At 41.7% G+C, this 24,532-nt stretch overlaps 1 protein-coding gene across 5 annotated transcripts in view; it reads right to left on the bottom strand.

The window, feature by feature from the left end:
• Positions 1-1,775: 1,775 nt before the first annotated feature.
• Positions 1,776-24,532, bottom strand: part of SENP1 (SUMO specific peptidase 1) — a 35,178-nt gene continuing 12,421 nt past the window's right edge. For 4 of the 5 annotated variants that reach the window (XM_056562725.1, XM_056562724.1, XM_056562723.1 and 1 more), the window contains exons 6-18: positions 21,726-21,888; positions 17,550-17,653; positions 17,190-17,434; positions 17,043-17,097; positions 10,879-10,917; positions 10,708-10,792; positions 8,553-8,687; positions 8,330-8,461; positions 6,404-6,607; positions 6,230-6,309; positions 3,537-3,621; positions 3,356-3,451; positions 1,776-2,017 (exon numbers count right to left, since the gene is read on the bottom strand). In XM_056562725.1, the coding sequence (XP_056418700.1) occupies positions 1,955-2,017; positions 3,356-3,451; positions 3,537-3,621; positions 6,230-6,309; positions 6,404-6,607; positions 8,330-8,461; positions 8,553-8,687; positions 10,708-10,792; positions 10,879-10,917; positions 17,043-17,097; positions 17,190-17,434; positions 17,550-17,653; positions 21,726-21,888 (1,486 nt within the window). In that variant the 3' untranslated portion in view covers positions 1,776-1,954. The remainder of the gene's footprint in view (positions 2,018-3,355; positions 3,452-3,536; positions 3,622-6,229; positions 6,310-6,403; positions 6,608-8,329; positions 8,462-8,552; positions 8,688-10,707; positions 10,793-10,878; positions 10,918-17,042; positions 17,098-17,189; positions 17,435-17,549; positions 17,654-21,725; positions 21,889-24,532) is intronic. The other variant, XM_056562722.1, reaches the window with a different exon arrangement.

Here is a 24,532-nt window from a genome sequence, read left to right as displayed (position 1 = left end):
CTCTCCCTTCTAATTCCCCTTTCTTTGTTCTGTTTTCCTCATCCTCCTATCCATCTGCTTCTTTCCCGTTTCCCTCACCTCTATGGCTATGGGGTGTCAGCGGTGCCTGGCGCTCCTTCCTGAAATTATTTGTCCCGCAGCAGCTAATCTAGGTATTGGGTCCCTGGTCATGTATTGCCATACTGAGTGGAAGTGCGTTTAGTTTTCTTTTGTGTTTTTGTTTGGATTCTGTACCTCCTACAGATGCTCCACACTGACAAGTTTGTGTGTCCCCGTGATCCTGTATGCTGGTATATTTTTGTTCTCTTTTATATCTGCCATTCGATTGACCACTGTGTGGAGTTGTTGTATATGCTTTATTCAAACTTCAATAAAACGAGTTAAAAAAAAAAAAAAAAGTCAATAGATGCTACCCAGCTAGGTCGCCGAACTGTTGGCGATGTAATAGTACAATAGAGGATGTGTTCCATATTTGGTGGGGATGCAAGGGTGTACATAGCCTGTGGCTAGAGGTTAAAGACCTATACAATTTGGTTATGTCTAGCCAGGTCTCGCCAACACCAGCAATGACCTTAATTTCAATAACTGCAATACCATATAAAAACATAAGAGGTGACATATTAAGCTTCTTTATAATAGCAGTGAGGCAAATTATAGCTAGATCTTGGAAATTGAATATACCACTAACTCAGATTATGTGGCTGGAGGCCCTAGATGACCTGCAGAGAATACAGGAGCTTAGAGCTATAGACAATGATTTATTGGAGGATTTTGGGAAAGTGTGGACAGAGTGGTCTCTATTTAGGAAATCTGGGGCAATGCTGGATTGGCTAGACCAGGCAAGCACCATATAACTTTAACACAGCCAGACCAAAATAATTGTACTTTTTTTTATTTAAATAAGAAAAACAAAAAAAAACAGCCACATAAATGACAGATGAAAGATACAAACTAAATGATATATACACTGCTGTAACTACAAGACTGTTGTATAGAAAACATTTCTATTAGCAAGGAGACCATACAGAATACCCCTTAGAAAAATAGCAATTTTGCCAAGATGATGCTCATCAGCCATCAACATCTCCTAATCGGCTCCACTGGTCAATGTAAGTTTCAGGCTGTGTTCAGATGAAATCCCGGCCAAAAGGACAGCAGTTTTACTTTCAGAAAATGACGGTAAACCCATGACTGTACCATCACGGATCTACAATCGATGAACACAGCCTAAGACAATTACAAAATGCAATAAGGGCTTTGACCAAGGGAAGCCGGTGTAAGGAGTTACAGAACTGAGGTAGGCTAGAAGCTGAATGATACCAGTACAAGTTTACAGATACAAACAAGAAGTTATATAGTAAAGTACAAATATGGTACACAATTATTAAATTTACTTTTTTCTTTAGTAAATCTACCTTTTGGGTTCTTACAATATAAAAAGTAGAAATCAGAAAAAAAAATGGATGTGATACTCGAGTACACTTAATATAAAATACTTTACAATGATGGAAATATAAAAACTTCTCTTTTACAAAGTACAATAAAAAAAATTCATGTTCAGCGACTTGGCAAATCATGCTAAAATCTATACGCAACACCAGGCCATATAATGGAGATGTTATACAATGCCACTTTAGAAAAAGTGAAAGAAAACTGTACAGGCATTTATGCTAGAATAGGATTTACTACAGATGTTCTTTTATTTCTATCAAAGTTCCCAAAATTACAAACTTGTAATAAACTTTAAACTGTAACTATAGAATACTTTGTTCTTAAATAATAAAAAAAGTTAATGAAATTGGCAAACAGGGCAATATAGACCAGATCAGTCATAAATAACAGTGCTAGTTTATTTTACAATCGTAAACGTGTGGAAAAGCACTTAATTCTTGGTCCGTGTTCAACTCTGAAGATTGACCAATTCTTCACCAGAGTGACCGGCAGAATACTGACATCAAAGCAGCCTTTGGTGAATAATTTCCCAAACCATCTTTTTTCTGAAATAGGGCATGTGATGCTGTAGACAAAACAGACACCGGTTACTGTTGTGGAAAAAAAGAGATCGCTGTTCATTGCGGCATGCAGAGGGTTAAATGGCTGGGATAGACTGAAGTGGACTATAAGATACGGCTTACTCCTGCCTTAGGCTGGTTCACATCACGTTTTCTCCCATACGGAAGCGCATACGGCAGGGGGAGCTGAAACCTTTCGCTCCCGTATGCCTTTCTATGCGCTCCCGTATGTAATTCATTTCAATGAGCCGGCCGGAGTGAAACGTTCGGGCTAATTTTTGCGCTGTATGTGCTTTTTCCCCGGACCTAAAACTGTTGTCAACCACTGTTTTAGGTCCGGTTGTAAAAGCGTTTCACTCCGGATGGCTCATTTAAATGAATTACATATGGGAGCGGATAGAAAGGCATACCGGAGCTCGAGGTTTCAGCTCCCCCCCTGCCGTATGCGGTCCCGTATGGGAGAAAACGTGATGTGAACCAGCCTTATATAGAGTAGGAACAGCTCCTAAGCCTGCCTTATATTCAATGGGGGCAGAGGCTCAAGAATTTACAACAGAAATTGCAGACCGGGGCAATGTTCTACCCCAAAATTCTTTTATAGAAATGCTTGAATGACATAGCTTGTAATAATACACAATGATCCTGATTTATCAAAATGCAGGAATGATAAAAACTGGAGAGATTTTGCCCATACCAACCAATCACAGCTCTGCTTTTTTTTTTATCTAAATGAGCTCTGGTAAAGCGAAAACTGAGCTCCAGATATATATCTATATCTATCTATAGATATATCTATCTATAGATATATCTATCTATAGATATATCTATCTATCTATAGATATATCTATGAGAGAGAGAGAGAGAGAGAGAGAGAGAGAGAGAGAGAGAGAGAGAGAGAGAGAGAGAGAGAGAGAGAGAGAGAGAGAGAGAGAGAGAGAGAGAGAGAGAGAGAGAGAGAGAGAGAGAGAGAGAGAGAGAGAGAGAGAGAGAGAGAGAGAGAGAGAGAGAGAGAGAGAGAGAGAGAGAGAGAGAGAGAGAGAGAGAGAATTTTTTTTTTCTTTGCTTGAAACAAATGTCACAATGAACGGAACTTGCATCTGATGGAAGCCTTATAGCTTAGGACAGTGTTTCCCAAGCAGCATGCCTTCAGGGGTTGCAAAACTACAAATCCCAGCATGCCCGGACAGCCAAAGTTGTAGTTTTGCAATATCTGGAGGCACGCTGGTTGGGAAACACTGGAGGGATCAAAGGGCATTTCTACTCTTTGTAAGTTCTAATCATAAGCATATGATAAAGCGGAAGACAAATGCCTTCCATCAGATTATACACTCTAATGCGTATACCTGGGTGAAGGTGATTGATTTGTCTTTGGTAATGTAATCTGCATATTTGCAGGCAAACATTCCACAATCACTCCCATTCATTTGCTGCGGGATCTCCTAAAAACAAAAAATAAATAAAAAGGAATTAAAAATTGGGTAACAAAATTGAATATTTAATATTTTCTATTAGGCTGACACATACATTACTTTTTTTGCTGCCCATGTTCCATCCATTAGTATCAAAAGGGATTCCTTTCTTGTCTTGGCTCTCTTGCTTTAAATATTGCCTGTGAGTGGAAACACAAAGAATGACAGGAAACCTTATACCGTGGCTTACTGGAAGTGGATCCGTGACTATGTTTAGGGTATTCCCTGTACTGTACAAGAATAAAAAGCATAGGCTGCAAAAACAAACATATAAGGAAGAAATGGTCCCACATTAATGGACTACCGTTTAGGTCAGTAAACTGAGTGAGCTCAATGCCAGTATGCTGCTATGCCACTACACATTTATTTTTTGTTAGATGCTGATGTATACCCATGGTACTGCCTAAGTGTATTGTGAACCCAGCCTTCGGTCTTGTTATGGAGGAGATTCCAAAAAACACTTACTCTTTCATATTTTAGGATACACTCCAAGAGAGGAAATGGCAGAAAATACACCAGGCATTACAAAATACCATACGATAAATTCCCCACTAACCCCCTAAATGTCGATGCTGAAATATAATACCTAAACTTAACCCCTTAAGGTTTTTCCACTTTTGTTTTTTCCTCCTTAACTTTTAAAAATCATAACCCTTTCAATTTTGCACCTAAAATTCCATATTATGGCTTATTTTTTTGCGCCACCAATTCTACTTTGCAGTGACAGTCATTTTACAAAAAAATCCACGGCGAAAAGAAAAAAAAAAAATAATTCATTGTACGACAAAATTTAAGAAGAAAAAAATGCCATTTGGTAATTTTGAGGGCTTATGTTTCTACGAAATAAATTTTTCGGTAAAAATAACACCTTTATTCTGTAGGCCCATAAGAGTAAAACGATACCCTACTTATATAGGTTTGATTTTGTCGTACTTCTGGAAAAAAATCATAACTACATGCACGAAAATGATTTGATGTTTAAAATTGTCATCTTTTGACCCCTATAACTTACATTTTTACACAAACGGGGCGGTGTGAGGGTTAATTTTTTGCGCCGTAATCTGAAGTTTTGCGCTCTAATTTTTGTATTGATCTGACTTTTTGATTCATTTTTTCATGATATAAAAAGTGACCAAAAATACGCTATTTTGGACTTTGGAAATTTTTTTTCAGCATACGACATTGACCATTAACGATATATTGTTATTAGTTCAGACATTTCCGCATGCGGCGATACCACATATATTTATGTTTACACAGTTTTTTTTTATGGGAAAAAGGGGGGGGGGGGGTGATTCTTCCTTTTATTAGAGAAGGGGTTAAATGCTCTTTATTAACTTTTTTTTCACACTTTTTTTGCTGCAGTGTTATAGCCCCCTCTAGAGGCTATACACATACTGATCTTCTACACAGATCACTGTCATGCATTAACATGGCAATGATCAGTGTTATCGGAGGTCGTTTACTCAAGCCTGGATTTCAGGCTTGGAGCAATCAATCGCTGATCGAACCGCGCCGGAGGCAGGTAACTGATGCTCTTCTTACGTTCTAGCTGATCGAGACATTGCGATTTCACCACGAAGATCCCGATTAGCCTGACTGAGCTGTGGGGAGTGTATTTTTGTTACTTTAGACGCGGCGATCAACTTTGAATGCCACGACTAAAGGGTTAATAGCGCGAGGCACAAAGATCGGTGCCACACACCATTAGCCTAAGGTCCTGGTTTTCATTAGCTGCCGGGACAGACCACGTTATAGACCGGGAATGGGCACAGGGCGTACAGGTACGCCCTGTGTCCTTAAGAGGTTAAAAGGGGTACTCCCCTGGAAAAAAAAAATTCTTCAACTGGTGCCAGAAAGTTAAACAGATTTATAAATTACTTTTATTAAAAATCTTTCCAGTACTTATCAGCTGCTGTATACTACAGGGAAAGTTCTTAAATTTTTCTGTCTTACCACAGTGCTCTCTGCTGACACCTCTGTCCATGTCAGGAACCGTACAGAGCAAGGGAGGTTTGCTATGGGGATTTGCCCCTACCTTGTTTGTTCCTAAAATGGACAGAGGTGTCAGCAGAGAGCATTGTGGTCAGACAAAGGTAATTAAAAAAGAAAAGACCTTCCTGTGGAGCATACAGCAGCCGATAATCCTTCCAGAATTTAAGATTTTTTTTATAGAAGTAATTTACAAGTCTGTTTAACTTTCTGGCACCAGTTGATTAAAAAAAATAAATAAATAAATAAATAAAAAAAAAAGCGTCCACAGCCACCATGTAAATAAAAATCAAAATGTGAATTAAGCTAAATTTTACAGTTTGTACAAATTGTGAAGTTCCATGGCCCTTTTAATGACAAACCTAATGCATTGTTAAAAGGGGTTATCCAGTAATAGAAAAACAGAGCTAATTTATTTCAAAAACAGCTTAACACATCTGTCCACACCCAACATGGAGACAGACTGGCAGCAGTTTTTGAAAGAAATATGCTCTGTTTTTCTATTCCTGGATAACCCCTTTAAATGTCTGTAGTACATCATAACCCAGCATACTTTAAGACAACATGTCAATGGTCTTAAGCAAATCCCCTTACATTTTTTCAATAGAAATCTGCAGATAGAGATCAGGGTTGGCATGAAACTTCAAGAAATCATATATCAGCATAGAAGATTAACCTTAAAAATAAATTAAACTACACATGACAGAGTATAATGAATAAAATACCAGATTCCTATACAACGGATTGCTTACTTACAGTAATATTCTACAAGCTTCATTATTAAGTCCACCCATAGAGTCATAGTAGGTTATAGCCTTTTTCCTAAAATCCACCACCTGCAAAATTGAGATTACAAGTGTTTAAATAAATACTGACTTATTCCTAGTTTTTAAAGGCTAAAGAGTGCCTATGAAGAACAAGGTATCTTACAGCCAAGCACCAATGTACTCCAAGGTGAACTGGAACTAACAAAACATCTGCGTCAAAAACATCCACTTTCTTTGTCCATCGTTTCACTGCTTGAAATCCAGCAGATTTTAACTTTGGGAAAAAAAATGTGTTGAATGCATGAACTTTTGGTAAGCCCTTCCTTTTGCTTCTTTCCATCAGAAGATTCATATAGAAGTTTATTATCTGTAAAAAAAATTATAATCATAATTATATTATAATTATATACTTTTTGCATAAACGCAGAAATAATCCAAATGCCAAAATTCTTAATTTATGGTCACAGCTGAATAAAAAGTGATCAAAACTACACAGAATTAAAGTGGAGCTCTCACCAAGCTCTATAAAAAGGTGGAAAAAAGGAGATTTTTTATATTAAAACAAAAATTAACCAATTCAAATTTTTTTTTAAGGATGTTCTGATACAGATACCGGACATTTGTAGGTTATCAAGGACTCGTGCTAATTTCTCAGGTATCAAATCTGTGTTACTACCGAGCAACCTATGGTACTAGGTGTTACGTACGGTGGGGGCGCTTTTATTTCATTCAAAGGGCTGCTACAACTACCTAAAGAGGGGGTTGGGTACAAGATAACAGGAGTAGGGAGAAGGCATTTCGTGACAAATGGAGGGAGGACAAACAGCCATCATGGCTGGGGCTTAAAGAGACTGGAAAAGCTAGGTTAAAGGCAGTACACAGACTCAAAGTACCTAGCTAGCTGTATATAGTGCCTTTCCGAGTCTCCTGAAGGGAATATATGTCTGGATCTTAATCTGATTTTTTTTAATGCTGCTTAGTGGCCCTTATTTAATAAGAGTGGAGTGTAGGTTTCTTTGTGGGTTTTAATTCCCTACAATTTATTTTCCACGGTATTTACTAAGGTTTCCCTACATTTTCTACTTTCCCTACACTTTGCTTTTGTTACACCTGCTCTGATCTGTGTTTTTTCTCAGCTGAAATCCACCACATTTTACGTGGAAACCGTAGTAAATATGTTGTTTTTTTGTGAAAATGTCGGGAACACGCCCCTTTTAGGAGACCATGCCCTCTTTCCCACAGCCACACCCCTTTTCAGGTTTTCTTAGCAAAATGGATAGTTAGTCAGGGTTTTTTCAATTCTGGAGCAGACAGAATTTCTGGCGCAATGCGACAATCTGGCGCACAACCCGACAAAACATGTCGGGTTTGCAATCGTTAATGAGGGCCAGTGTGTGAAAAATTGGTGCAGCCATTCTAAAACATAGTTGTCCGCTTGTTAATGTGTTCCTGTTTAAGTGTAAATTCCTTGTTCTGCACAATGGAGGCGGGTTGCTGCTACATGTGCACCGCTTTCTTCGGCCGACGTCATTTCCCCTATTGTGACTATTCCTCCCTGCTTCAGTTAGACGGTAGAAAGCATTGTTCACACTACAGCAGCAGTCTCCACTGTTCAGAACAAGAAATTTACATATTGACAACAAGACCAATATCTTCAGAATGACAAAAATTTTCAGACAGTACCCTGGTGTCAATATCAGTTATTGGTATTAGTAAGTACTAGAATAAACGCATCAGTATTCGATGTATTCGTATTGGGCCATCCCTAATTTTGTTGGGATCGTACTGACTTGTAAAATAAAATTAGATTGACAGTTTTAGCCTATGGTGAATGCCGAAAAAAACATTGCTCCAAAAAACTGCATTTCCCTTTTTTCAATTTTGCCCTACAAGCTTTTTTTCTGGTTTCGTCACACATTAAACAGTAAAGAAAAAAGGTGCCAGTAAAAAGGACAACTTGTCACTCGCAAAATAAGCTCTAATACAACTCTGTCACTGTATCTTAGAAAATGAGGATTAAAAGGGGGGGGGGGGTAAAATACTACTATAATAATATTAAATTATAAAAATACAAGTTGAACAGACTTACCTCATCATTAAGCCAGTTTAGACTATTTAGGGTCATAATATCTTTGCGAGTAATTGTCAAGCGGAATGCTTCACTTAAAACTTGATCCTGGCTGCCACCATAAAGAGCATGCTTAATTTCTTTTTCCATTTCCTTTATTTAAAACATGACATAAATCAGTTGTAAAAAAAAAAAAAAAAACTCAGTTGCCGCCAACATATAAAACAACAGGCAAAGGAATTACCTGCGTTAGCACTGGGAATTCCTGCTCCTCCTCCACTGATTCTTTCTTTGGAAGTAAGGTAACCGGAATCTCTTTTTCAAGAGGTACACGAAGATTTAAGTCTACAGCATCATGTACAGAACGCTCATGTAGCCGCTGTATTTAAAAGAACAAAAAAAAATTTCCCCAGTATTAGTTTAATCTTCAGTAAGACCATTCTAGAAAAAGTCCACTCTTTAAAAGGCAGAATTTGAGCCAACCAAAACCTCTAAGGGTGCACTCGCAGCCGGACCTGGCGGGAGAATTTAAGAACCGTCTGCTCCCATATTCACGCAGCACCCCATTCATTTGAATGAGCCAAATAGAGCAAGTTAGTGACTCCGGTCGGCTCATTTTTGGACAGTATCAGTTTTGTTGATGGACTAAACAGTGTCAGACCTCGGTTTTCAGTCCGGCAACAAAACTGGATATGGTCCAAAAAAGGAGCCAACTGGAGTCACTATCTGGCTCCATCCAGCTCATTCATGTGAATGGGGCCCTGCGCGTATCATCTATGTGAATGGGGCCCTGCACATATCCTCAATACGTGATGTGATTGAGCCCTAGTTATTCTAGTGTTCAATAGTAAGGGGCAGTACATGACCCCTGGTGCTCACTGCCACAGCACTCTGCATAATACAGTGTAAACTTTTTTTCTTGTAGTATTCCCTAAATAAACCTCATTTGCATGATGTAAACCCTTTTTAACTGTATAAATACTTAAATATACTACATACCACTTTCATAAACTGAAGTATTCATTGGATGAAGGATGAAGACCTGCCCTTAACATGAGCTGCTTTTACAGCTGAACAACCCTGATGTAGTGATCTGTGTACATGTGTGTACAGAACATATTCGAGGCAGGTTTTTAGATTCTGAATGCCCAACCAGACATGGTTTACAACCGGCAAGCAGAGACCTTGAAAATGGTGAGAAATTTATAAACAATATAACAAAGTTGCAAAACTACACTGTTTGGATGTATTCACACACAAAACCTGCTGCATATTTGATGCTGCTGATTTACAGCTGTAGATTTGAAGCGTTGTTCAATGATTTAATATACATTGAAATTTGCAACAAAAAATCTGCAGCATCAAATATGCCAGGATACTGTACATGTAAATACACCCTATAAAAAGAGCTCTATTGTGTTTAAAGGGGTACACTGGAGGAAAAATGTAGTTCTATTTTCTATGGGGTTTACAATAGGGATTTTCTCCTGCTCTACACAGTTCCTGACACAGACCAAGGTGTCAGCAGAGAGCACTGTGGTCAGAATGGAAAGAACTACACAACTTCCTCTGTAGCATACAGCAGCTAATAAGTACTGGAAGGATTAATATTTTTAAATAGATATAATTTACAATTCTGTATAACTTTCATGCACAAGTTGATTTGAATTTTTTCCCCTCCGGAGTACCCCTTCAAACATTCAGTTTGAAGGGGCACAGCAAATTTGATGTGGGTTTTTCAGATAACGTGCAGAAGAAATGCATGACTAGCTCACATTCAGAGCTGTGCTGGGCCTAGTTAAAAACACAGCAACATATTGTATTTCCTACCAAGACCATATGTAATACATTAGTACTTCAATACAGGTATAGCAATGCAATTATTAGCAATTCTACTAGGAAAGCCCCATCTAAAAAGGAAGTCCCAGAAAGGGATCCCCCCTACATTAGCCAGAGAGGTGTGTAACTGAAAAGAAGAGTGCCAGCTCTGGTAGACCTGGTGCGACCAAGCATTATAGTATATAGAGCATGACAGGAGCAGAAGTTTTGCTACAGCTGGAAAACACTGTACAATGGTGGCCAATTCAAATGATGAGTATTGTAAAATACTTTCTGTGCAGCAAACTGTGGCTGTCTATAACTTCATCCACAAATAGTAACCTTGTGGTGCACCAAGCAATTATGGCTGGAGAAAGTTATGGTCAGCATTGAAACAAGCTGTTCAGGAGGAAATGCTTACTTGTTTACTGTCAAAGCTCAACATACCAAGATCAAACTCCCCTCCTGTTCATATAGCTGCAAAACTGATAAGACATAATGGCATTGCCTTAAGCAATTCTCTATACATCAATAAATATAAGCCTTAGTGAATAAGAGAATTTGCGATAACCATCAGTTACCTGGTTTTGAAGCTTCAATGCAAGAGCTTTTTGTTCTTCTATCAGTCTCCTCCTTTCCCTTGCTCTTGAATCATAGCGACTGGTGCTGTTAACAAAATACACAAAATTAAAGTGAATAAGAGAAGGTTATTTTTAATTATTAATTCTACTGCCTAAAGTGATATTACTTACACTTCTTTAATCCATAGTTCTGCCTGAAAGAATGGACGGCTAAAAAAGGGAAGTAAAGAAGGTATGTGGTTTAAAATGTTGTAGGCAAAAGACAAAGATACATAAATTAATATTACACAGCACTGAATAGCTTGTTAAACTTTGTGAATTTATTTACTTATAATATTGACAATTTCAAAGCAAACACAGAACAGTGGCCTAGATTTCCACTGCAAATTTGCCAAACTGGCATAAGTTACTTGCACAACATAGCCCATATTTATCAAACGGTGGAAGAAGAAAAAGAAGAGCTGCTGCTGCCGCCTTTTTAAATTTGTTTTATCGAAGTGGGAAAAAAAACTCCAATCACTACAAGAGGAAAAGGCAGGCATAAAAACATACATAGCAAAAAAGGATATACATCATAAAGTGCAAAGTACATTGCCAATTAACATCCGCTCACATTAACTCAGGTAAATCTGCCGACTAAAAGAACATAAAAACATGCGCTAGTACGCGCTAAGGCTGCGTTCACATCACGATTTCTCCATCCGACATGAGTACACGATCTCATAACTTACAATTGTATAAAATCGTATGTAAAGTCGGATCCACTGACCTCCATTAAAAAAAATTTAAAAAAATCGGATCCATTACATACATCCGACTTGAGCCGCAGCCGATTACACACTATTTTTTGTTCAGGTCTGAAATCGGGTTTGACCACGATTTCAGACCTGAACAAAAATCGTGTGAAATCGGATGCGGATCAAATTGGATGTGTGCAATGGTTTCGATTTATATATATATATATTTTTTTTTAATGGAGGTCAATGGATCCGACTTTATATACGATTTCATATGATTTAAAGTTATAAAATCGTGTACTCATGTCGGATGGAGAAATTGTGATGTGAATGCAGCCTAAGAAAACATACAAAAGTAGGTTCATTAGTGTATCAGGCTCCAGAACCTAACCGTAGCCATATAATTGTAGTAAAATAAGAACATCATAAGAATAAGGAAACCATGCCGCTGTACTTATGGAAATCTATAGTATATCATCTTAAAACATCCGCAGGGCCATCAAGTCACGAATTGAAGTCATAGAACATTGGGTAGATACGGAGGAGAACCACTATAGAATTTAGCAATTGCAGGACTCCCCCAAGTGGAGTAATAACAGTAATTGATAATGTACAATTGAATAAGTTTATTGTTGGCAGCTGAAGAAACCAATAGGTGGGAGGATTGCAGGTCCTCCCAGTACTCAGTAGTCATAGAAGGGATACGGGATTGCCAGTGCCATTCAGCAGGGAGAGGGGTCAGCAAAATTTTAGCCTGGATGAGGTGGGTGTATAAAATGGAACCCAGGCCTCTGGGACCCTGTGAGCATAGCACTACAATAAGTGGATAGGCGGAGATTGGAGGACTACCACCGGGGAATTGGGCATTAACAGCATGGCGCAATTGGAGGAATTTATAAAAGGTTTTTCTGGGCACTGCAAACTTAGTCTGGAGTTGTAGAAATGAGCACAGAACATTGTCAGTAAAGAGGTGTTTCCGTAAAATAACCCCATAGCCTGTCCAAGAGTTGGAATCCGGAGAACCCAGGAGGTGAGAGATGTGGGTTGTACCAAAGAGGAAGGTCAGCAGGGACATCAGCAAACGAATAGATCTGCTTTGTGGCCTTCCACACCTGGACAGCTAGTTTGTGCAGAGGGAGCAAGTCTCCCGCTGGGGGACCCTCTAACAGTGGGCAAAGGGAGGGGAGCTGCACGAATCTAGCCAGTGTCTACTCCGCTGTTGGCATTGGATCAGGGAACACCCAGTGTCGCAAGTACCCGAGTTGGCCAGCTAAATAATAGAGATAAAAAGGTCCGGCAGGGCCACCCCTGCCGCAAATTTAGGGCGCTGGAGGGTAGACAGCTTAACCTTATGCCTATTCGGACCCCAGATAAAGGTAGCAAATAGTGAGTGCAGAATGATAAAGAAGGATTTAGGCACAGGTACCGCTGAGTGCGCCAAGATATATAAACATTTCGGGAGGATAATCAGCTTAATAAGATTAATGCGTCCTGCCACTGCCAAAGGGAGAGAACTCCACAATTTGAACTTCTCATATATAGGGTAATAGGGGCATAACGTTAGTGGCGAGATCACGCGAGGAGTCCCTATTGATGTAAATTCCCAGGTATTTAAACGTGGAGACTGCACACACTACTGAAGCCCGAAGAGAGTCCAAGAGGGGCATAAAAGCAGATTTAGACCAGTTTATACATAGGCCTGAGAAGTTACCAAATCTATCAATTGTATAGATTAGGGAAGCATCTCCTCAGGGTGGGACATGAATAGGACCAAATCATCAACATAGAGACCTATATGCTCCTCCCCACCCCCAAGGGACCTACTCATGTAGAATGTATCCTGCCTAATGAGCTGGGCCAGGGGCTCCACTGCCAGCGCAAAAAGAAGCAGAGACAACGGGCACTCCTGACGTGTGCCCCTCCCCAGAGCAAAGGACTGTGAGATACCCAGCGCCAAAAATTATCCACAAACCGGTCAAGAACTGCAGAAAGGTATCCCCATTCAACCGAGTTGAAAGTCTTGGCCACATCAAGTGCTGCCAAGGCCCAGTCTCCATGATAAGCTACCCCCACTTGGACAGCTACTTGCACTCACCTATTATTGTCTGAGGTGGATTTACCGGGCATAAAGCCCGTTTGATCCGGGTGTATAACGGAGGGGATCAGACGATTTAGGCTGTTGGCAAAAACTTTAGATAGGAGTTTATAATCCAGATTCAATAAGGAGATTGGGCGATAAGAGCCACAATCAGTAGGATCCTTGTCCGGTTACAATAAGACTACAATAGTAGCAACGTACAAGGAAGGAGGAAAATCCCCTTCCCTAAATGCCACGGTGTACATGTCGAGAAGCCCGGGAAGGAGTATTTCAGAGTACAGAAGATAAACCTCCAGGAAAAGACCATCGGGTCCAGGAGATTTACCTTTGGCCATATCAGAAATAGCATCCTGCAACTCAAGTAGAGTAAGAGGGGAATCTAACAATTCACGTTGATCTGCTGTGAGAGCAGGAAAATCAATGGCGCCCAGGTAGGTGTGCAATTAGGCCAAACTGTAGTGCGCCCTAGACATATATAGATCTGCATAAAAGGAGGAGAACTGGACGGCTGTGTCAGAGCTGTCAATAGAGCCATCTAAAGCCCGAATTCTAAGAATGGGCAGAGCAGCCTAGTACTGCCACACCAAATGGGTTAGTAATTTACTGGAATGATTCAAAGTAAAATTGTTTTGTGATGTCTGTGTCCCCCAATGGAGCCGATAAGAGAAAAATATAGTTTTCTATTCATCTTATTTAAATGCATCATGTAAAGGCGGCCCATAGACAGCCACGCCTGTTTATTCATTTTGGAAGGATCTAAAAAAACAAATAAACATACAGCTCCTCCAACTCTGAACACTTGCTGGCCAACTCCACCTCCCACCTAGTAGTGTCCCTTTTAAGAAAATAAATTGTGGAACGAAGGCATCCACGTAGGTAAGACTTCAAAGATTCCCACACCATATCAGGGGAACCCTCAAGCAGATTATGTTGTAAGAATACGGACTGTTGATCCGGGATCCTATCTGACTCACCAATAAGGTCTAACCAGAAGGGGTGAATTTTCCTCCACCTGGGCCTACAGAGGTGGACACTAGAAGAGTCACACACAGGGGGGAGTGATCAGATATGGCTCTAGGCTCATAGGCAACCTGTAACACCTGGGCATAACAAAGGGCCAAGTCTATACGTGAGAGGGCATTCCTACCAATAGTGAATAATGAGTATATACACACACACACACACACGAGAGCCAGGGTGACGGAGTCGGTAAGCGTCAAGCCACCCCACCTCCTCCAAAAGTGAGGAGAGATCAGATAACCAAGGCCGAAACTGAGGACTGACCCCCAGAGGTATGCCTATCTAGCAGTGGGTCCGGTACCAAATTGAAATCGCCCATACAAATAGGGAAAGCATTAGGGTAACCAGCAGCAAAGACAATAGCCTGAAGAACAATATCTAGATTAGCTGGAGAAGGAATATACACAAAAGGAGCACATAAGAAACATTGCTAACATAACCATGTATAAAAACCAAATCAGCCACGAGGGTCTTTGTGAACCGCAGTGGGCTCCCATCTAACAGATTTGTTGATCAGGACAGACAACCCCTGGGAGAAGGCGGTATGAAAGGTATGTTGTGACCATTGCACCCAGGGCCTAGACAGTATGTGGACCCTGTCTGGAGTCATGTGGAGTCTACGCATCTGTGTAAAGACCAACAGCCTCTTTTAGGTGACCCAAGACCCCTCACAAGAACAACATACAGGGAGACTGTGGTTATGACTCCATCTAGTGGGGAGAGCCTGCAATTGCATGTAAGAACATGCTTCACAAACTAAGTAAAAATAAGAAAAGAAGCCAAGGAAAGTAGCTGAAAAAAGGAGGAGGAGGAGAAGCGATGTAAAAGGGATAGAAGAAAAGAGAATAAGCAGATAGCCAAAAGGGAGGAGAATTTGAGCTGAGGGAAAGAAACCAGGAAAGGGTAAAAGGGGAAAGAGAGAAGGAATAGGGAGGAGGGGGACAAGAGCTGAGAGTGGAAGCAGCTAAGGAGAAGGAATCAGGGGAGTACATAGGATGTAAAGAGAAAAAGCCAGAGGAGACCACTGGAGGAGAGAAGAAATACCAAGAAAAGTAAGGGATGGACCAGAGGAGAAATAGCAAAAGGGATTACCAGAGAATCCAAGCAGCAGAAAACATGTAAGGAGAATCCAAGCAAACAGGCATGTAAGAGAACTTCAGAAAGAACAGAGTCCTGGCCCCTTTGTGCCCTTTTCCAGAGGTAAGGCAGTCTGAGGATGAAGGTGAGGGCATATAGCATCTAACACACCGCAGCCATAGCAGAGTCCATACACACAGACGAGGGTCAGCAGATCAGACATGCGGTGAACTTAGAAGGCATTAGGGAGTCACCGGTGAGCCAGCCAGTCCAAGGACAGTTGACACGGCGCTGGGTTTGAGCCAGCCATCAGCCTCCAGGGGTGGGTAGGGAAGAACATGGCTCGATCTCCATCCATTACCTGCAGCCTGGCAGGTAAGACCATAGAGAAAGCAATCCCATTGTTGTGCCCTGCGTCTTTGTAAGTCAGAGGAAAAGTCTGGAAATATGGACACCCGGGTATTGTCATGGCATATCTCAGGGAGTCTTCATGCCGAGGGTAGGACCAAGTCCCGATCATTACAGTTTAGAAGTCATGGCTATAATTCTGATATTATTTTGGCGCAGTCTATTCTCTAAATCATCGTTTTTCTGTTTTGCCTACTCCACTTGAGTGTGAAGGGCAGCAATAGAATCAGGGATGGGACCCAGTGTCCTCTAGCACCGAGACACCTTGCTTGGCATCAGTCACCCTGTCCCTGAGTTTGTGCAGGTCCTGCCGCAGGAGTCCCACGTCCACCCTCACTTCCTCCATCTTGCCAGTAAGGGACGTGCTGCTAGCCTGAATAGCGGTGAGTAGCATCTCACTAACCTCCCAGAGGGTCAGCTCAGGAGCATCTGCATCAGATTCCGAAGCCTCCACCAGGTCAAACTGAGGTCTGAGTGCAGAGCGGGAAGAGTGGGCCACAGCTGCACGGCCGACGCCATCTTGCTTGACAGTGCGGGCAAAATCTTTCAGCTTCTTTACCGGTGATTTCTCTTGCCCGCGACTCTGATCTTGCTTAGGGGGCATCTTCTTCACTTTAGATCGGGTCACATGTGTTTGAGAAGCCAGGATGAGTAGTCAAGATGGTGGATTTAGCAGGCTCTAAGCGGGAGCACTCACTCCGTGCGACCGCTCATACCATGAGACAGGCAACGCCCCCTACAACCAAATTTTTCTCAAAATCTCTTACAGAGTTTGAGAAATCTAGGACCAACAAAAGTGCTGTGACCTTGGGAAAGGAAGCATGGCCTATTTGATGCAGATTAGTCACTGCGTAAACTCTGAATATTCCATCTATAAAAGCAAGATAGAAAACCTGTAGCAGTTCCGCCCAGTTTAGCTATAACATAACAGCCAACAGACAATTTACTTATAAGCTACATTTGTGCCAGCAACTTATTTAGGAAAATGTTCTTACCTGGAATGATGATCTTCTTTGGAAACAGAACCAAGTACAATGACAGAGTCTGAATCTGAACAGAAATGACAATCACAGAAGTTAGTCAGTCACTCATGAAAAAAATAAAAACCAAAAAAAATTAGAACAATGTCACATTTCTTTTACCTTTAGGCTGCTCTTGAGTAGTATGATTATGTTCTTTGTGAAGCTGGTGTTTGCTGACATCTCTGTTCTCGCATGATAGTTTGAAAGTGGTATGAAGAGAAAGTGGCACTTCTGTTCGCTTTTCTGAAAATAAACTAACTGGAGGCTGGTATGTAGGTTCCACATCCCCACTGTAAGGCTCTAAAGAACTCAGACTTGAAGCAACAGGTTGGCCAGATACACTACTTGAACTTAATCTCTGTGATCTGACAAAAAAAGAAAAGGAAAAATAAAAAAAAGTTTAATAAGTCCTCAAATGTAAACTAGAGGTTGTTTCCCCTCCCTTAGTGTACATGTCAACTAAAAGAGGTAACAGCTTACATTTCTGGAGAAAGAAACGTTGTGGAATTGGTGGACAAAAAGGTTTTTCCTGTTACAACCTGAATCAATTGTCTATAGATTTCTTTCTCCCCCTCACGTACTGTCTGTAAGAAAAGAAAAAAAAATTCAAACACAAAAAACATTTTATCTAAATGATAGAAATATGTTCACAATAGGTTGTCTGGTCACTTCCATTCAGGACACTTACAAGCCAAGAAAGGCTACAATGAGCATCTCTGTTCACTGTAGGGGAGCTAGCACAGTTCTGAATTTCACAGATACATACTGATTCTCTCAATATCTGGAAATCTAATACTTGCTGCCAGGTTAAACCACACAACAGCTGACTGTAGGGGAGTGACCTTTTGTCATTTACAAGAAGATTATATACTGAATGTTTATCGGACCATAAGATGCACTTTTTACCAAGAAAAAATTGCTAAAAGGCTCCTGCATCAGTCCTCAGTCAGGAAATCTAGTTATGGCTAGACACCCCAGACAGCCTTTAGTGGCATTCCAGGGGTCAATCTTCATAGGCAACTAGGCTCCGACTGTTTTAAATCTTAACAGAAACATACTTCTCTTTCCTGCTCCCCTGCCACCACTAAAAGTGCCTGCCTCTGCTGCACAGCACTTCAGAAAAAAAACCTACCTGCTCAGCCAATCGCTGGCTCCAAATCAGGCAGTGATTGGCTATACGGGAAAGTCAGAGACACAAGTAAGTTTTGCACAGCAGGGTCTGACATTGTCACAATGTTACCCGTGAACCATTAGAGCAAGAGGGACACAGTTTACATTGTATGCTTGTAACATGCTGCATCTTTTATTGAGTTTAAAGAACTATATGAACTCAAATGCAGTCTGTTTCCTGTACGTTTAAGTTCAACTAAAAAGCATTGTTTGCTGCACTTTGAAAGAAAAAAAAAAAAAAAAGGATATGTGGAGGGAAATAGAACGAACATTTTCCCTAGTTGTCTTTGGTCGATTACATATGGCGCATGCTGCTGGTACATCACCATGAAGGAGATTTATCAAGCCCTGTAGTAGATTTTTTTTGCGTAAAAAAAAAAAGTATTTTCTATACATGCTGCGACTTTAAAATGTTTGCTTATTCCAAAGCACACTTCAGAAATCTGCTCACGTAGTAATTTTTTTTTACTTTGCAGTAGTCATGTATTTATCAAATGCGATAGTCGCTATTTATGAAGAAAAAAAAAGTTGCTCCATTTAAAAGTCACATATGTATTCCAGGTCCAACCTGGCTTATAGAAAGTGCATCCGTCTGCAGAAAAGGAAATTAACACCCACTTTAACAACTGTTCTTGTTCTGCATCATGAAACAAAGCTACTACATTAACCCCTTCCCATAGAGTGGCTTATATATAAGCCGCAATGTGCAGGCAGTTTGCGCATCACGGCTTATATATATATATATATGACACGCAGTTAACCCGGCGATGCGCAGCATCGCACGGGTTAACTGGCAGAAGTCCCACCGTTTCCAGCAGGGGCAACTTCTGCAACACCCCCCAGGACCATCTGTCGATTGTCCTGGTAAACAATCACAGTGACCAGTTGTGAAAGTTCAGATCCCCCGCACTGCCCGCCCCTGGAAGTCGGGCAGAACGGGGGAAGATGGCTATGGGGGCTCGCGGGGACCTGCGGCATGGGGGGGGGGTGGGGGGACACGCGGGCCCTTCAGATGTTGCCGAACTACAACTCCCAGCATGCCTGGACAGTCAGTGCATGTTGAGAGTTGTAGTTTTGCAACAGCTGGAAGAGCACAGATTGGAGACTATTATACAATGGTCTCCAAACTGGGGCCCTCCAGATGTTGCAAAACTACAACTCCCAGCATGCCCTTCAGCTGTCTGGGCATGCTGGGAGTTGTCGTTTTGCAACATCTGGAGACACACTGGTTGGGAAACATTGTCTGTTTCTAACTCAGTGTTTCCTAACCTGTATGCCTCCAGCTGTTGCAAAACTATAACTCCCAGCATGCACTAACAGACCATGCATGCTGGGAGTTGTGGTTTTGCAACAGCTGGTGCACCTCCCCCCTGTGAATGTACAGGGTACAGTGGGTTTCTCACTGCAAGTTTGAGATGCAGCAAATTTTGCGCTGGGAAACTCGCTGTACTCCCCTGCCCGTGTGACTGTACCCTAAAAACACTACACTACCACAAAATAAAATAAAAAGTTAAAAACTCTACATATACACATACCCCTCCCCATTAAGAATGTCCAGTACGCCACAGTTTCCAAAGCAGAGCCTCCAGCTGTTGCAAAACAGCAACTCCTAGTATTGCCAGACAGCCATTGACTGTCCACGCATGCTGGGATTTTTCACCAAGAAAGGATGCAAGTTACCACAAAAATGTACCACTAAGTTAAAGTAGAATATGTCACGAAAAAACAATCTCTGAATCAGAATGATAACTAAAAGCATTCCAGAGTTATTAATGTTTAAAGTGACAGTGGTCAGATGTGCAAAAAACGCTCTGGTCCTTAAGGCCAAAATGGGCTTGGTCCTTAAGGGGTTAATGTTAGAAAAAATTTATAATATAACAATTTTAAGGTTGAAAATACACACTGCACACCTTGTTAATTTTAGGACACGTACATGCTGGCGTACCCACAAAAATTTTAAAATGAATGTGTTAAAATAGAATAAGGCACAAAACAATTGTGTAAGAATTAAAAGAACCCATATGTGGCACTAAAATTTTTCCTTAAAAAAAAAAAAAAAATCCATAGTAATACAGCTTTATGCACATTTTGGGGTGGGTAACATATCGAACCATTTTTTTTATGGTGTGTATGTGGCTCCACTATTATTTATGTGCCTGTTTGTGTCTTTCTTCCTGGCGTAAACTCCGGCCTCAGCTCAGCAACACGAGACTCCGCCCACAGTCACAAAATGTGGGCTCAAAATTAAACAAAAAGCCTCCAGAGTATGGATATTCATGGTGCGGCATAGTATGTTTTTAATATTTTTTTATTTCTGAGGAGGGTGGATGGGTTGTTACGGGATAGTTGGAGTGCAGCTATTTAGCGTCAGGCAGGCCAGTGAGGGCGTCACCCGATGTGGTACACCTCCCCTCCCCCGTCACTCTCTAGCAACACTACTGGTAATAAAGGCTAGATAAAGAACTTTGGCTACTAACATAAGGGAAAACTTATCTGCTTTAAAAAATGCTTTTGTAAGCGGGATTTCCAGATTTTGCTTACGTGCAATTTATCTATCAAGGTCGTGCGACTTTGATAAATAAGTCGCATGTAAGCAAAAGTTAGTTAAAAAATTAAATTGTCATATAAAAGCCATATGTTTGAAAAGAATGATAAATCTCCTATGTACTGTTAAAAATGCTGTCAACCCTGCCATACTGTCTCCTCATGCAGTGTTGCACCAAATAATTCATGAGACATCTGTGGATAGTAACTTTCATAAAATGCAACATGCAGAAAACTGTGTACATCTTTAACAGGATGTGGCTCTTAGCTATTAACTGTCTTAAACCCTAGACCAACCAATATAGTGACATTAGAAACCTGTCTAGAGGAAAAGTTGCCCATAGCAACCAATCAGATTGCTTCTTTCATTTTGGAAAAAGTCTCTGAAAAATTAAATAAGTGATCTGCTTGGTTGCTATGGACAACAAAGCAACTTTTCTGTAGACCGGTTTTGATAAATTTCCCCCATTACCCCCTCACCACAAGAAAAAAAAAAAAAAAAAAAAAAAAATGTTAAAACATTAAATATCTTTTCTGTATTAATTTGTCTAAACTTGTGTAGCTCCCCCCAAAAGTGCACATATAATAATAATAATAATAATAATAATAAATAAAAAGGATGCTGTCCCACAGATAGACCAACAATAGCTTTTGGCTGGAAAAATCACTTTAATGCACTTTGCTGAACCTGTAATACCCACTTACCATATATACTCGAGTATTAGCCGACCCGAATATAAGCAGAGGCCCCTGCTTTCACCCACAAAACCTGGGGAAACGTATTGACCCCCCCCAATGGTATTTTTTTTTCACTCTAGTATAAGCCGAGGTGGGCATTTTTAACACGAAAAATTGTGCTTAAAAACCTGGCTTATACTCGAGTATATTCAGTACACAAATAAAAATAAAAAACACATACACGAGGCTGTATGTACAACTTACTTCTTCTACTGTAGTAATTTGTCGCCTCTGCATTTTCTTAGGGCTTCGGCGACAAGCACCACTCCATGAAGATAGACTAACTGTATTTTTGATTGGAAAAGATTTTTCAAAAGCTGGACCAATGGTGTGATTCGGTTTTCCAACAGCTGCATTGGAAGTTCTGCTGCAAAACAAATAAAAACATTTTTCAATTAAATTTTATTTCTTTTTATTTAAATTTTTATTTTTTTTATTTAATAACACTAACGCATAACACTGCGGAAAGTAGGGACGTCACATCTTTTCTGCATGAATGTAACACCAAAAATACCCTTATTAGGGAAGGAAATTAACAAAAAATCCAACAAGTGCCAAAAAGGCACAAATATGCCAAATAGCCCCTAATAAAACTTTTATTGTGCTCATTAAAACGACGTAATTAAAAAAAAAATTAAAAATTAAAAAAAACGGTATTGCCATGGTGATATGTAATATGAGAAGCTGTGACTGAGTGGAGATATATAGGATTTAACCTATATCCAATATATCAGCATTTGCTGGCCACCTATGTCATTGCCCGAGGGCTATAACCGTGGCAACACTGATATTTTAAAAGAAAACAGACACAGGGTGCAGTGTCTGTTTTCTTTTAAAATATCAGTGTTGTCATGGTTATAGCCCTTGGGCGATTGTCTGTTCAATACGCAATTACATATGTGGCCAGCAAATGCTGATCTATTGGATATAGGTTATATTCTATATATCTCCACTAAGTCACAGTTTCTCATATTACATATCATCGTGGCAATAAGGAGATTTTTTACACCACCTACTGCCTCAGTTTTAGTCCTAAAGAAATAGGAGGAACCGAAAAATACAGAGTCCGAAGGGAGCCCAGTCAAAACAAGTGAACCAACAGACTGACAGGCTACCGACCCTCCGGCAACAAACTAAAAACCAACGGGGTGGGAGCTGTGTCCCCCAATGGATCTTCCGAGAAAAAGATTTTATGGTAAGTGTAAAAAATCTCCTTTTCTCGGTCAGCTCCATTGGGGGACACAGGAACCGTGGGACATACCAAAGCAGTCCCCGGGGTGGGAAAAAAAAAAAAAAAACAATCAACCCGGAATCAAGCGGACGGTAAAGCCAAGTGGCCGCCTTACACACCTGTAGGGCAGAAGCCCTGTTGAAGACCGCCCAAGACGCCCCCACAGAGCGAGTGGAATGAGCCATAACCCGGAAGGGGGGGATTCTTCCCCTTTGAATGATACGCTTCAGAAATGTCGGACCGGATCCACCTGGAGATGGTGGCCTTAGAAGCCAGCAAACCCTTGCGCCGGCCCTCCGGAAGGACAAACAGCTAATCAGACCGTCGGAAGGAAGATGTTGCCGAAAGGTAAACCCGCAAAGCTCTGACCACAGCTAGGTTGTGGAGGGATCGCTCCGTAGAATGAGACGAAGCAGGGCAGAAGGAGGGAAGAACGATCTCCTCGTTCAGATGAAAGGAAGAAACCACCTTCGGTTGAAAAGAAGGTACTGGCCGTAGCACAGCCTTGTCCTGATGAAGAATCAGGAAGGGAGGTTGACAAGAGAGCTGCCAATTCAGACTCCCTGCGGATAGAGGTCACGGCAACCAGGAAGAACACCTTCCAAGACAGGAAACCAAGGGAAATGTCCCGGAGAGGTTCGAACGGAGCGGACTGTAAGGTGCTCAGGACTAAGTTCAGATCCCAAGGGGGAGTAGGAGACATGTAAAGAGGATTCTCATGAGCTACCCCCTGAAGGAAGGTGCGAACCGAAGAGTCGGAAGCCAGCGGCCGCTAAATAATAGACAGCGCCGACACTTGACCCTTGAGGGAACAAAGAGCCAAACGCGTCTCAAGGCCCGACTGCAAGAACGCCAGAAGGTTAGGCAGAGAAAATTGAATTGGAGAAAGAGAGCGGGCCTCGCACCACCGAAAGTAGGCCCGCCAAGTCCTGTGATAAATCCTGGCCGAGGACTTCTTACGCGCCCTGAGCATGGTGCGAATAACCCCGGAGGAAAAACCACGGGCCTTCAATACCACGGTTTGGGGAATTGGGGTGGCAGAGTGGGCCCTGAGAAAGGAGATCGAGGCGATCCGGCAGCTGAAAGGGGACGTCTGCCACAAGCCGAACCACGTCTGCGTACCAAGAGTGTCGGGGCCAATCCGGAGCCACCAGAATGGCTGAGACACCTTCAGCCTTGAGTTTCCTCAGCACGGGGGGCAGAAGAGGAAGCGGCAGGAACAGATAAGGGAGAGTGAAGCGAGACCAGGGAACGTTGAGAGTGTCCGCGGCCAGGGCCAGAGGGACCACTCCCTGAGGTCAGGAGAGGAGCAACTTATAAAGTCCACTTCCCAATTTTCCACCCCCGGGATGTGGATTGCTGATATGGCGGGGACCAGACGCTCCGCCCAAACCAAGATCTTGGACACCTCGGTCAAAGCAGCGCGGCTGCGAGTGCCCCCTTGACGGTTGACATACACCATGGCCGTGGCATTGTCTGTCTGAATGTGGACCGAGCGGCCCCGGAGAAGGGACTCCCAGTGCAGGAGACAAAAAGGAAGATGGCCCGGATCTCCAGGACATTGATGGGAAGATGGCCTTCCTGAGGAGATCAGCGGCCCTGGACCGTCCGGTCCAGAAGGACGCCACCCCCTGCCGAGGAAACTCGCGTCTGTCGTCAGGACTAGCCAGGTCAAGGGAAGGAACGAGCGACCGCCCAGGAGGAGAGGAGAGCGGAGCCACCAAAGATGCGACTGGTGAGCCGAGGAGGGGAGGCGGATCCGACGATCCAAGGACAGGGG

The sequence above is a fragment of the Hyla sarda genome, chromosome 2 (assembly GCF_029499605.1).
Source record: "Hyla sarda isolate aHylSar1 chromosome 2, aHylSar1.hap1, whole genome shotgun sequence".
NCBI classification, from domain to species: Eukaryota; Metazoa; Chordata; class Amphibia; order Anura; family Hylidae; genus Hyla; species Hyla sarda.
This window is presented reverse-complemented; position numbering and strand designations above follow the sequence as displayed.